The sequence below is a fragment of the Triturus cristatus genome, chromosome 4_1 (genome assembly GCF_964204655.1).
Source record: "Triturus cristatus chromosome 4_1, aTriCri1.1, whole genome shotgun sequence".
NCBI lineage: Eukaryota > Metazoa > Chordata > Amphibia > Caudata > Salamandridae > Triturus > Triturus cristatus.
The window spans coordinates 1,129,846,383-1,129,860,544 of record NC_140585.1 but is presented as its reverse complement, the minus strand read 5'-3'; the positions used below and the strand labels follow the sequence as shown (position 1 = coordinate 1,129,860,544).

Here is a 14,162-nt window from a genome sequence, read left to right as displayed (position 1 = left end):
AAGGCAAGGCTACCCACCCGAGGCGCGCATCTCCAGGACTCATGTATACAACTTACTGTTCCTGGCGGGCGCGCGCGCACCCATAAAAGAGAGAACACAGCTTGTCTAATATTGACTAGTACTTCTTCAGTCATGCTTTGAAGAACAATTGTAATTTTGAAGATTGCAGCAACACGAACTCATGGGTATTTACCTCGCATCAGACACTCCACATGCGCCGGAGCGGTCTCGCCTACCAAAGAGTGCCATGCGCTGTTGAACCCTTACCTGCTTTCCCGTCACTCAATGGAATCTGAGCCTGCCCAGCCCACTATGCACTGCAGGTGCAGCCCCGGGTGTTCGCCAGCAGAGGGCGCATGCAGCAAGTGGACTCGTTAGAATCTGAACCATAGGACTTATTTGAAGGGCGACCCAACACCGCCTCCTCGTTTGCAGTGTTGGCACTATAACTTGTCTTGTTAGGCCACGCAGGGTCACTATAGAGGGGAGAGGAGGGAGGAGAGCGGCTGGGAGTTCAGCTCGTGGGATGAAATACCTGGCACCACCATGGAGCAGGAAGTCCTTCTAAAGAGTGCCAGGAGAGCACTTTATGGCACGCTTGTTGCTCTCTTCCTTCATTAACTTGGGTCTGGAGCTACAGGTATCCTCATGGCCTTCATTCCCCGTGATCGACGGTAGACAGCATGATCCATGCACTCAGAACCCTTGGCAGGTAATACAAGTGATGCTCCACGCATACCTGACGTGGCATAGAGAGTACAGGTGATTTTCCAGGCATGCATGCGGCGCTAGTGACGCTCTAAGAATACATGATCTGGGTAAGGCAGAATAAGCATAGTTCCATGCATAAATGACCCGTGGTAGACACCATGAGTGAAGTTCAATGTCTATATGATGCGGGGCAGGAAGTACAAGTGATGCTGCACGAATCAATTTCCCATAAATAGAAAGAACAAGTGATGCTCCATTCATAAGCTGGAATCGATCATACCAGTAATGCTCCTCTCACACAGTAGTTGTGGTAGGTGGTGTAAGTGATGAATCATTCATGCTGCACCTGTGACGGGTAATAGAATTGGTGCTCCATACCAGGGCCGGCGCTGGGCATGGGCAGCGTGGGCAGCTGCCCAGGGCCTCGCACTCAGCTGACCAGCATGGGGCCCTGCACCGAGCGTGTGTCCTGCTGTTTCCCTGCCGATCGAACTAAAAGAAAGGTGTCTTCTTGCAATTGGGCTCCATGGGATGATGTCTGGAGGGGGAAACAGCGTTTACAATGCTGTTCTTACCCCGCAGGTAGGTAACAATGGGGTCGTTACAACGACCGCGTTGTTACCACGCGTGCCTTTACAACGCAAGCCGTTTCTACGACTTGCGCTAGGTGGCATGCAACAACAGGGAATGTGTTGGATTTTAAATCCAACACATTCCCTGCTGTTGAGCTAACTGGAGTAGGAATACTAATTTATACTATTCCTAAGTTCAGCGTGCCATCTAGTGCAAGTCGTAGAAATGACTTGTGTTGTAAAGGCACGTGTGGTAACAGCGCGGTCATTGTAATGACCGCGTTTTTACCTACGGTGATGTAATATGTGGCGTTGTAACATCACATATTTGTCTGGAGGCCTAGGGGAGGGAGACGCCTCCTCTTGTCCCAATTGTAAGGAGACCATTCAGAGACACTGTGGGAGGCCCATTGTCCAGCATTTTAGCGCCCCCACAGTTTTAACTTTTAGCTCACAAGCAATTCTCGCACCTATCGGGCTGAAGGTGTGAGAATTGCTTGTGGGCTGAAAGTTAAAACTGTGGGGGCGCTAAAAGGCTGGAATGGGCCTCCAGCAGTGTCTCTGAATGGGGCCATTAATGAAAATTAGAGGGGCCTCACACATTACCTTTTGGCCCAGGGCCCCACAAATCCTAGAACCGGCCCTGCTCCATACGTCTAGCGCCTGTGAGAAGTTGTATGAGTGCCAATCCATTCCTATAGCGCATGTAATAGGTAGTATAAGTGACGCTCCCGTCATACAGCACCTGTGGCATGTAGTTTAAGTGATGCTTCATGCAAACATGGCTCTGAGTAGGTAGGACACCATACAGTTAACTGGGGTGCATCTTTCTGCCCCTCTGTCTTCCTCTAGGATGAAATAATTGATTTCCATCGCATTGATCCTGTGGAAGCTGACTTCCCTGTGTTGGGACAAAAAAGTCCTCTGCATGGTAAAATGTTTATGCCCATGCCCTGAGTGCCCAACTCTACTGTTGTCTGGATCCCTAATATTGATGTTTTGTCATAGGCAAACACAATTTAGGCATGTGTTCCATGACATAGGCCTGTCCCACAGATTGTCATCTTGTTGGAGCAGGAGGGGTGCCCAAAGTTTTACCCTCATAGTGGTGGAAGAATACTGCCTTCACCAAGAGTAAAGCTGCACGAGCGCGGTGGTGGCAGCATACTGTGTAGTGATCAGTAGAAGTGAATAGGTCAGTTTTACCCTCTGGTACTGGAGTGACACTTATAGCCTCACTCACCTTTTTAAAAGTTCTGCTGCTGTGTGCTTAACTCATCCTTGGCCTACATATGGTAGATATGGAGTGCTGCGCAGCACAGGCGCAGCGACTCTGCGCTGGATGTGTGTGTGCCTGGGAAGCATACAGTACAGGGATAGAGCAGTACTGTGCAGCATGTGTGGTTAGTGAAGGTTTATGCTTGTGAGGAATACATTACATGAGGGATGTAGTGCTGTGCAGTGAACGCACAATGAATGCCAGAAGGGGCCATCATTGAACTATTTGTTGCCAGAATGTTGAGACTTGTTACAGCCTTAATCAGAGACCCCGTTTGCCAGGAGGGGCTGCCGTGGTGAAATGTAATGTGCCAAAAGAGTCTGCCCTTCAGATGGGAGTAGCGTGGCAACTCCATATGTCAGAAGGGGCTGCTGGGACCAGCACTGCCAAAAATGTGTGCGTTACCTAGAAAGAAGATTGCAGATGTGACCGGCGGGACCAGCCTGCACACCCACCCCTGTGCCTGACTGATTCTCAGAGGACCGCAAAGTATGCTGCCTCAGACATCACACCCTCACTGGGCTCCCATGAGGCGAATAGTGACTTACCTTGTCTTCGTGGAGTGAGAGCATCTCCAATCCCTGGGACAAGCCAGCAGTGCAGCTCAAGGGAGAGAGCCTGCACCTGTCAGGTGCTGCTGCATGTACCACTGGCAGGCCGACTTCACTGAACAGGATCAGGAGAGGACACTCACTGCACTGCTGAATGCCAAAGCCACCAGAGCACATAAGATTTGAATTGGATCTGTGGTTGCCAGCAGGATTGCTGCTAATGGTGCTGCGGCACCATAGACACTTTTGGCAAATTCCTAAAGAGTCAAAGGAGAACTCTTGATTACAGTCTATTAGTGAGAATTCCCGGTTATGTTATATTATAAACATACAAGACAAAGAAACAGCAAGCCAGATCCAAATCGCCTCCCTCCTTATCACCAATTCATTTACAGTCCAGTATAAGATGGCCAAGATGTTGCGTGCACACTCACTGCACCCGCTGTTTCAAAAGGTGCGACCCCTAAGAGGTCAGAAAAGTTCAGGCAATGTTTGTGAAGTGCACCGCATAATTAGTGTTCTGAAATATTGATCCAATACAGTTCTGCTTTGTTCGGAATATTCTTTAGTTGTCTTTCAAAAAAAGCAGAACAGCCAACACGTTTCGTTCACTACATGTGAACTTCATCAGGGCTTGAATATTATCCTTCAAGGTGTTTGTAAAGAAGGTAAACAGAATTAGAATATACGCAATTAGTTAATTTCCAATAAGACCCCATAATATTGTGCTTTGTCTCATCAGCGTCTTAAGAAGAAGATGAGCCACCCTGATAAGTGCCAGTCAGTGTTTCGTCAGCGGTTCTGTAGCAAAAGAAACGCGTTGGCTCAATATTTCAGAACAATAATTAAGCTATGCACTTCACAAACATTGCCTGTTATGTTATATTATGTTTTGCTATTGTTTATTATGTTATGTTAATGTGTAGAGTTAAAAATAGAATGCTTCTTTTTCTTATAAAAGTAGAAGGGGACTTTGCCCAGTTGCTCAGAATCCATAGTAGGTTTGGCCCTGGGACATCAGGAGTAAAAGGACTCATCACGGTTGCGTACAGTAGCCCCTGCATGACCTGTGGCCCCTGAGAGGGGTTCTAACACCCTGCATCAAGCGAGCACCTACTGACTGCCGCAGTGCTCTGCTCTAGTCATTGTGCAACGCAGGATACTCACAAATAATGACAGATGTACATTCCATGTAGGTGAGATTCCAATAAAGAAGTAACCTACATACATTCATGTGGTACCTGCCAGAGATGGCGCACATGCAGTGCTGGAGTCCTAGCGCCAAATATCTTCATAACATTGTTTTTGGGTTCGCGCTCCTTTTTGATTTCCTGCTTACTTTGCATTTAACGCTATAGTACATACTTACAATTGTCTTCTTTTCATCACAGATATTGTTTTCCCTTTGGTCGACCAGAAGGCGCTTTAAAAGCCACACTGTCATTGCTTGAACGGGTACGTTTGCTTTTTGTTTCTGATAGACTTCCCCTACCCTGATATGGTCATAAGACTATCGGGGGGAATTATGTGTTGTGTGTGTACTTGCATAGTTTGTAATTGCTTAATTCGTCATTCCCTCTTACTAGATTTGACTGGATATTGTTGGAGGCTTGTTATCTGCTTTCACGGTGTTCAGACACGGTTTGATTTCACATTGCTGGAATTGCTGGAGCATGCTGGACATCCTTGCTTCCTCCTAACAGACTTATGCTGTGGTCTAAATACATTCCTGTCTTTGTTACACTGTCTGACTACCATCTCAAATATTCAGTGAAGTTGACTTACAAAGAGATTTAAAAAATGGAAATAAAAGTGGGAAAAAAAATAAGCTGCAACTGTACTTTTTCGTCTTCAAGGACGTTGTAATTGAGAACTTTTACCAATTAGCTGTTAATGTCTTGAAATGTCAGTTTGAATAGGCAGACATTTTGTGAACTCTAACTTAAAATTCTGCATGGCAATGGACGTGACACAAATTTGTATTCTAGGGAACGGGCACAGTGTAAGTAGAAACAGTTCCCCCATCACCAACAATACAAACAAGCATTGGCATAGCCAATAGGTCTCGCCTTTGGGACCTTATAAGTGTTTAGCCATGCATCAGTTGCATAACTAAATACTTATAAGGTCCCAAAAGCGAGACCTATTGGCTATGCAAAGCGGCCGCGAAAGTGAAAGTGATCGCGATCAAACATCAGAGCGGTCATGCGGCCCGAAAGTGAAAGTAATCGCGGTAAAGCGCGACGCGCGCGCCCGCGCACATGCACTGTAGCTCTAGGCTGGGTCAGGCGAGACCTAAAAAGTGGCTGCATTTCACCTGTCTCTTTAGGGATCTGAAAGGCATCTCAAAGCAATACCTCCCAGCTACCTGCAGGACACCACCCCAGGCCGCCTCACAGCCAGCCATCAATAGCAGTGTATCACAGGGAATGCCAGACAACACCACAGATCCCATCAACCTCAAGAGCTACCCTCATTATATTCCTGAGTTTTCACTGCTCCTCGGAATGCTTGGGATTTTCACACCTGCAGGTTAACTATGTATACGTTTAAAATCAACTCCTCAGAATTGACAATATCGATCACGGGAGACGCCTAACAATATCCAGCTGTTGACACTGTTAACTAAGTACAACTCATCAAAACCCCCCTGTGAGTTAACGCCAGTGCTTAACTTGAGCAGGTGGTTTCCAGTGGTCAACACTGGAACTTAATTGTCAACACCAGTACTTATGAAAGTCTGCTACATAGTGGCGCTGTTTGTCAAGCACAACGACAATTGTTTGTTAACCTCTTCGTGTGGTACAGAAGAAGAGCTTTAGGGGAAAGCTCGAAACATGTTGACCCAGTACTAGGGACCCACATACTCATTACAGTTAGGTCTTTCCCTAGTATTAACCCCTGATTTTAAAACATACCTCTAGGAGCAGGAATAAAATATTAGCTCACTAACTAGGTATTTTTAACCTATTTTTCCCACTCCACATCACTGCACCACACATATTTTCCAAAATCAAGTTGCTCCTACGTAGTTCGCAAGTCGCAGCATGCCTCAATCCACATCGGATTGAGAGGACCCCATTGATGAAGCATGCCACCTAGGGGTAACCCTGGTAGGTGAGGGGACTCTAGAAAATAATTTTTCTTTCTGGAAAGAGGGTTTTCACACATGTTCAGTGGAATCCCTGTTATTCCTATGGTTAGGTTTCTAACTCCGGTATTCCAGATGTTGTGGAACTGCATTCAGTAAGGAGGGTGAACCTAACCTTAACCTCTACCTCCCCCCCGTTTTTTTATTGTAGAAGGATTATTTTGCCAGGTCGAAATAGCAGTTGAGAACTGCACACACGGGCTGCAATGTAGGCCTGAGCCATGTTTAAAAGGCTTCTTAAGTGGGTGGCACAATGAGTGATACATGCCCAATAATAGCATTTAATTTACATGCCCTAGTTACAGGTAGTACCCCTTTACCAGGGACTTACAAGTAAATTAAATATGCCAATTGGGTGTAAGCCAATATTATCATGTTTTATGGAGCATGTGCAAGCACTTTAGCACTGGTTAGTCGTGATAAAGGGGGCAGACTCCGAAGGCCAGCAAAAACGAAGTGAGCATAAACAAGTCAACCCACAGATACAGCTTTTTACTGGCACAGCATCTGTTCTTAGCCAGCATGAGTACCAAGAAGAGCTTGAATCTCTCTCGAAGCCTCCCCACTATCACCTGGCCTGTACATAGCCACAGCTGGACTGTGCGTCAAGGACCACAGCTCTGCCACCTCTTCCACCCAAGTTGGCAGCATAACACTAAAGCACTCATATAAGAATTACAAATCATCAGAGACGATTCGATATTGCCCAACAAATCCTAGGGTTAACAAGCAGGTGCTGCACTTGGCTGCAGACCCCTAAAATGCTGTGTTTTCTTTTTTCCTGCGTACTTCCCTGCTGAGTTAACCTCTTTAGTGAGCATGAAGTATTATCTCTTCTTTGAGATTTCAGGGACCGCATGCAAACTGTTCCCAAAGAACCCAGCAGGAAGCCACACATCCTATGTATGGTCTTGTCCCCATGCTTGCCACATGGGCTAATGTCTGTATGTTGTGCATTCTTCTTCACCCATCAATAAAGTGAGGGCATCTCTTGCCGGAGCTCTTTAGATAACCGTCAGATTTTAGTGTCAAAAGCAGTCATGGCTGTGCTGCAGTCTTGAGAGCAGGCAATGAACTGAAACATGCCCCATGAAAAGTCTGTCTCATTGTGTAGATTCCAGCAATCATTTGCACCGCGAGGCAGGTAACAGAGCAGGTGTGATGCTGTTCCCAACACAAAAAGATGATGGACGGAATGCTGAACAATGTCAAACATCCACCCCAGTACAGAGTACTTAAATCCATCATTTGTTTGCTCACCACGCCACTCCAGTTTGGACCCAGCCACATGTAAATCAGTCTTGACCCTGCTCCCCATGGCAACAGTCCAGCCCGAATGATGCTATTCACCATGCCTTAAGGTGCCAAGTGGAAAGTCAACAGGAACAATCTTGTTTTGTCGACCTGTTTACCACTCATATCACCCCTGTTGAGATAGCTGTCGGTAATCTAGAACGTAGTATCTTCTTAAATGTGTGACCTTAGTGGATCCATAATGTAAACTACCTTTATTTTGAAAGAGAAACTGTAAGAAATTATAGGTTGACTGCGACTTGTACATTTCAGGCATCATTTTCAAGACTATCAGATGCTGTTAGCTGGAAGCTCTATGCATGTCGATTGGATAAGCCTGCACGCGTCTACGGTAGCTAATGATGACGTTTCATGTTCCTTGTTTATTATACGCACAGGTACTGATGAAAGACATTGCTACTCCCATGGCCGAAGAAGATGTCAAGAAGGTGCTTGGCCAATGCCTGGAGAAGGCTGCTTTGATTAATTACACGCGCCTGACGGAATATGCCCGCATAGAAGGTGGGTGTGCAGCGCTGGCTGAGAGGTAAACCTGCTCTCTGCAGACCGCTTAGTTCTTTCTGTCTCGCAAACCTGTGCCAGGGCAGGGGAAATGTCTCATTAAAATCCCAGCTGGCGCTCTTGCCGCCTTTTCTTACTTACTGCCTTAATTTGCCGCTTGGGACGGGTTTTGAATGGGAGTTTAAGGATTAGCTTCTCTCTCGCCTTCGTTTCCGACGACAAAAAGGTACTTTATTCCTGCAGCTTAGCTCGCAGTGCAAAGGCTGTGGGCTGTCTCAGGTGATCCTATTGTGGAATGTCCTCGACGACAAGAGCTGGCGGGCGAGAAATGACTCACACAATATGCGCCAGCCCTGTGTTCATTGTGCACCAACACATTTCAAGCTCACAACATTCTGGAGTAGGGATTGATGTTTGTGGGTGTATGGCATGTGTATGTGTGTGCGTGTAGGAAGCTTAATGTTATTGTGACTTTCCGTTTATGACCACTAATTTAATGCAGTGAAAACATAAATTAAATATAACTGTGCAGGAAGGATACATTAGGGAACAACCTTAGAAAAGTGACTAATTGGACAGATGTTTTATGTGTGCAAATTACCTGGCGATTAATACAATAGGCTGCATTGTCGAAGCATTTATCGTTTCTGATTGAAGGGGCCGGAGAGATGTGCTGATTAAGATGTTATCTTGTTCCCATAATGGCAATCTGGCCTATATGATTCAATTGTGCAAAAGTGATTTTATTCTGAACTGCAATTACCTTGGAGACGTTTACACCATGAGGTTGGTTATTTCGATGGGTGTGTACACTTGGCTTGTTTGCAAAAACCATGTCCGAGAGTTCCGTCACAAGAACATCATTGTGGTGACCAAATGTCTTCATATGTTCCGGTACGGCCTACCGCGCCCTCCTCCCCTCCATTGTGACAGACACCAATACAATCAATTTGTTTGGAATAGGGGGTCGTTGACCCCCGATCGTATTTATTAACAAACACACATATTTGCACACAAATATATAATTACGCAGAAATGAAATGATAAGACAGGATTCGGTACATTTGATTCATTCCTAGCTTTAACCAAGTTCTAATACATAATGTTCCTATCCTAGTCTAAACATATTGCTGAGCACATTTCTGCGTATTACTTTTGGGCCTACGGCAAGGTCAACACGCTGGCCCCTCCCCCTTTAATCCAAATTGCCCTGCGCACCCTAACCAGAGTGCGCATGCGCAGGAGGCCCAGCTGACCCGGAAGTGGTTCTCTCCATATTTGTCCCGCGCCCCCCAACCAGGGTGTGCATGTGCAGGGGGCCCAGCTGACCCGGAAGTAGTTCCTTCCAGGCAACCCCCATGCGTTCAAGACTTACTCCATAAAGGGGCCATGCAGACAGCGCAGCTTACTTACGCCTGCGTGCGGGGTGGCCAACCAGCCAATGGAAAGCGTAACCCCCGTTTGTCCCCGCACCGTTGCAACCAACCGGTTGTAACTGCCCCTGGAGTCAGGTGAGAGCCACATGTCCCTCCCCTCTGGGCGCCCCATTTAATAAGGCGCCCCAAAAGATTAGTCAATTTAGTCTGTCCAACCGATGACCTTACCGCCTGACCAGAAATACCGCCTAAAACACGACAAAAAGGCATTTACATACAAATTGTCTTCGTAATTGACATCCTGTGGAAAAATAGACTAACATATTTCACTTCAACAAACATCTATCTCAGGGATGGTGGGTGGGGAAAAAAGGTTAAAGGTCCTCCCGAGGGAGGAGGCACACGCGACGGGTGTGCTGCCGAGGGGAGCGGAGAGCAAAGAGACTGCTCTTTGCGCTCCCCCCGGCTTTATACTAACGCACATCCACCAGCTGGAACTGGTTCTTGCTGAGGGGATCACCCGCGCCCCGGAAGTGATCCGATCACCTCCGGGGCGCGGTGGAGTCTCCCATGACCCGGAAGCGATCCGATCGCTTCCGGGGCACGGCCCCCTGCCAATGCGGGGGCCAGCGGAACAGGAAAGGATACGGGGGCACGGCCGACCACCATAATGGCGGCGGGGCCGATGCTGGCCCCGCCTTCCTCGGTTCTGGGTTTTGAAATTACTTTATGTAGGTCGTGCTCTCCACTTTAGTAACATTCAGCCAACTCTAATGAAATTGTGTGGCCCATACGAGTGGCGTGAGTTGCCCGTAGCGGAGTGGTCTGGTGCAGATGTAGGCCCACCGTCGAACCACTGAAGGCTAAGTTTTTAAACCCTTTGTACGCTGCACTGTCTTTTGTTTCATGGAAATCTAAATCAATGAATAAGCACAGTAATATGACTCAACGCTATTAGGAGCACACTAAAAGACCATATCCTCACCATAGCAACAGCTATTATAGTAAGGCTCGCCGTTAATAGTCACCACGTTGGTAATTAAGAAACTTGCGTTAAGGCACTGAAAATGAACCTTGGTGCTCAGTGTCGTGAGGTGATTTCAGATACATGTGGGCTGTTTTCGCAGAGATCATCCCTCATAGCGTAGCACTGGAACACTCCTTCAAAGCCAAGGCGCTGGACTCTCAAGATTCATATTGGGGCATTGCGCCATCAAACAAGATGGGCGATGTACTGAAGAACTTATCCCTGAGTGATGTGCACTCAACTGCCCGCATGGCAGCTACAAGTATTATGTGACCAGCTTCTTGCAAATAACAAGTCCGAGAATATATGAATTCCTTCTTGTAATTGACATATAAACTCCCCACAACAACTCATTTCAATTACAAAATGTCTTGCAATCACTCAATTTTTATTGAATTCAATCTTTTTATTTCGTCACCAAAGCAATTTGGACAAAGCATCATTCAAAAGTGATCTACAGATTTAGAACATTATATGCATGTGCAAGTACAAGAGAACATATCTACGTTCCATGTGATTTAAAAATATTGTTCATTACAATAGTATGATAGCTTCATGTCAACTCCGAGAGTTTTGTTTGTTAACAACACAGACCATGAATGATCTTCAAATAAATGTGTTTATCCAGCTAAGAGTAAGTTAAAATGCCTCCCTTTCCAGTGCAATGCTAGGAATCTTAGGTTGTTAAACCGGTGGAGCTTAAAGACAAGCATCCAGCATTCATGCTCTTCCATATGAAGGCAGAGGCAGGCGTGGACATCTTACTTAAGTCTCCCAAGCGGCAGTCAAGGGCTTGTGCATTAGGAAAGGGAGGTCCAGTGATGCAGTGATCCCTCTTGGTGGATGGAGATATTCTTGTATGGTCGGGCAGTAAGTTATGGCCCTACCTGGAGCTGGTCCAGGCTCAATGAAATCCCAAGAGCAGAGTAACAGGACTGGCCACCATGGTTGTAGGGTAGTATTACTGAGAAGAGGAAAAGCCAAGGTGTCTGCGCACTAGATCAGTGTCGGGATTTTGGTAAGACTTTTTTGGGGCCTCGGTATGGAAAAAAAAAAGTATTATCTATTGCATGCTAATTCAAGCCCGCGTGATGCCAATAAGTTCTTAATAACATCTTCAACTTTAACCGGGTCATACAGAAACTGTTTAAATAAGTCTTGCCCAGGCGCCTCAAACATCCTTAAGATGACACCGGGTGGAGAGACAGAGGCGGAGGCAGAGGTAGGTTGAGGGGGAGAGACGTCTAGATAAAAAGAAAAGAGATGGGCCAAATAGAAAGAAAGTTTGTGTTCCTAGAGAGGCCTTGGACAGTGGGGGCCCTGGGCAATTGCCTACTCGGCCCCGCCTTAAAGCGTCTCTGCACTGGAGTGTCTCCACCCTGAGATCCTAGAGGGGATAAGCCTGGTGATAGGTGTGTGAGAATGGTCTGCCTGCAAGTCTTCTATAGTCACATTTTGGGAATATGTATCAATAATAGTGAAACTTGCTTCACATTGTTCTTAATGCTGCAGTATTGCCATCTCTGAGTCCTGTGAATAACTGCTGTTACTGTCGCCCATTTTGATGGGGCTCAGTTTATCCACTTGGGTAGGATTGAAGGTTAAGATGGCGCATGCTTGGCTTTGCATCCGTATTTTGAAGGTCACCGCGAATATTGGCGACAAGTCACTGATACTTGTGTGAACAGGACAGTCTTTTAATGAGCAACGCGACTAGGATGGAAAATTTGAACTAAGCTTCAATCATAAAGCAGGTCAGCTCTTCGGCTTAGTTACCTTAGCCCCATACATTTAGATAAAATATCTCGAAACCACCCTGAAACCAAGTTTGGTCTGTGCATCCACCGGTGTACAGAGAAGTGCAACAAGGCTATGTTGTGTTCCACCAGCTATATTAAAAAGAATTGTGTAGCCCACATTTATGTGTGATAATTATCGCAGATGATAAAAAACTGACACCGGAGAGTGTGGTTTTCACGATGTGCGATAATGATCAACTATTAAAAGTTTTGGGCCTGGAATGGTGCATAACATGCAGATTTCTGCTGTTTACCGCTTCATATTCAGCATGTCCCGGTATTTACTGGAGCATTTCCCAGATTTCAAATTGGGAGTTTTGACCTGTGGAAATGTATTTCCGGGTATGCGATTTTTCAGTGGTTAATTTAAGCCAGTAGTTTCCGGGGCTAGGCACCAGCATCTAATTGTCAACACAGGCACTTATGACAGCCTGCCACATGGTGGCGCTGCGTGTCTCATTTACAGATGAGCACACGAACAGTTGTAGGAGTGTGATGGTTAGTAGCTGTGTTGGTGCTGTCACTGGCCACGCTGGCACTGGTAATGTGGCCTCCTGATTAGGCCCCTGGCACTTATTGTTTTACAAATCAAGCACAGCGATTTTTATTACACCCATGATGTACCAAAAGCATAAAAACGGGAAACTCGTAATTCTGATATGTGCGATAACAGGTGTCAGATAGGGCCACTCTCAACAAGGGTCTATGTTTCTGACATACTTCTGTGCAGTAAAAGTTATCATATATTGAGGAAGAGGGAGAGAACACCATGGTAAACATGACCCTTAACATTTGAAGACATTTGTTTCTTGTGCACGGATGGAGATTTTTTTTAAACAAAATGTAATTACTGCCAGCGTTTTCCCTGGCTGTGTTTTGCAAGTTTGCTCTGTCGTCATAATTTAAGTTCATGCTTAATTTCACACTTGTTGTGATGTTACCCTCTGATGCCAACTTTAGAACTGCCGTTGATAGATTTTTAATTTAACTTCCATGAAATGTGTTAGATCTTTTTCTCTGGCCTCTTCTCTCTGCTCCTTCTGTCGATGTTACCGTGAAGTGTTTGGCCTAAGTGGAAGTCTCTGTAAACTGCAGGGCAGCCTTTTATAACACTTGCTGAATTTACCTCAAACAAAGACTTGAAGCAGACACCATATTATCTTTCTAACGCCGGCTGGAATGTATACATGCTGTTCTAAGCAGACAATTGACTCTCATTCTGCGGTGTCAATCGTATTCTGAATTCTTCGACATAGTATTGTTGCTGCAGGATGATTGTGTGAAAAGTGCCTAGGAGCAAATGTTTGAACCTCGCGTAATGTTCCATTAAAGAGTTTTTTCTCCTAAAACCTAGTTGTAAGCAGGAGACATTTCTTAAAAAAAAAAACTTAATTGTCCAGATGGTCAGAATTCCAGGAGATGGTAGTTGTCGCCCTTCAGCATTCAGATTAACAGGCTTCGAATACCCCCAAAAGTCTGGTTTGTTGTCTGTGAGAGAGCAGTTCTTAAGTGTGCAGTGAATGGCTTGCTGACACTTCACTGGCTTGGACCACTCAGACGAGCACGGAGCCTCAGGGCAGAGCTGAGTCTTCTAATGAGCTGCAGGACCCCTGCTGACTGCCCATGTTGTGAGTAATCCTTCCTCCTGCTGAGCTGGACCAATCTCGACATGCACAATTGGGCACGGGTTAGTGATGGCTTCCTGTGCTTGCGTTCACTGTTCAATCAGCTTGTTAACTCTCACCAGCCTTCTTGGGCTGTTGTCATGACATGACCCAGAAAGCATTGGCTTGGGCGCTGCACACTGGTGCATTCAATGTCTTTGCAAGGATGGAAGGCAGAATTGGCCCAGCTAGGATTTGTATCCGTGACCTGCAAATG

The 14,162-nt window shown here is 46.1% G+C and overlaps 1 protein-coding gene across 7 annotated transcripts in view; it reads left to right on the top strand.

Moving 5' to 3' along the window:
- The window catches only part of CADPS2 (calcium dependent secretion activator 2), a 1,645,358-nt gene that overhangs the window by 1,094,261 nt on the left and 536,935 nt on the right, over window positions 1-14,162 (top strand). For all 7 annotated transcript variants that reach the window (XM_085654189.1, XM_085654188.1, XM_085654187.1 and 4 more), the window contains exons 15-16: window positions 4,505-4,568; window positions 7,956-8,079. In XM_085654189.1, the coding sequence (XP_085510315.1) occupies window positions 4,505-4,568; window positions 7,956-8,079 (188 nt within the window). The remainder of the gene's footprint in view (window positions 1-4,504; window positions 4,569-7,955; window positions 8,080-14,162) is intronic.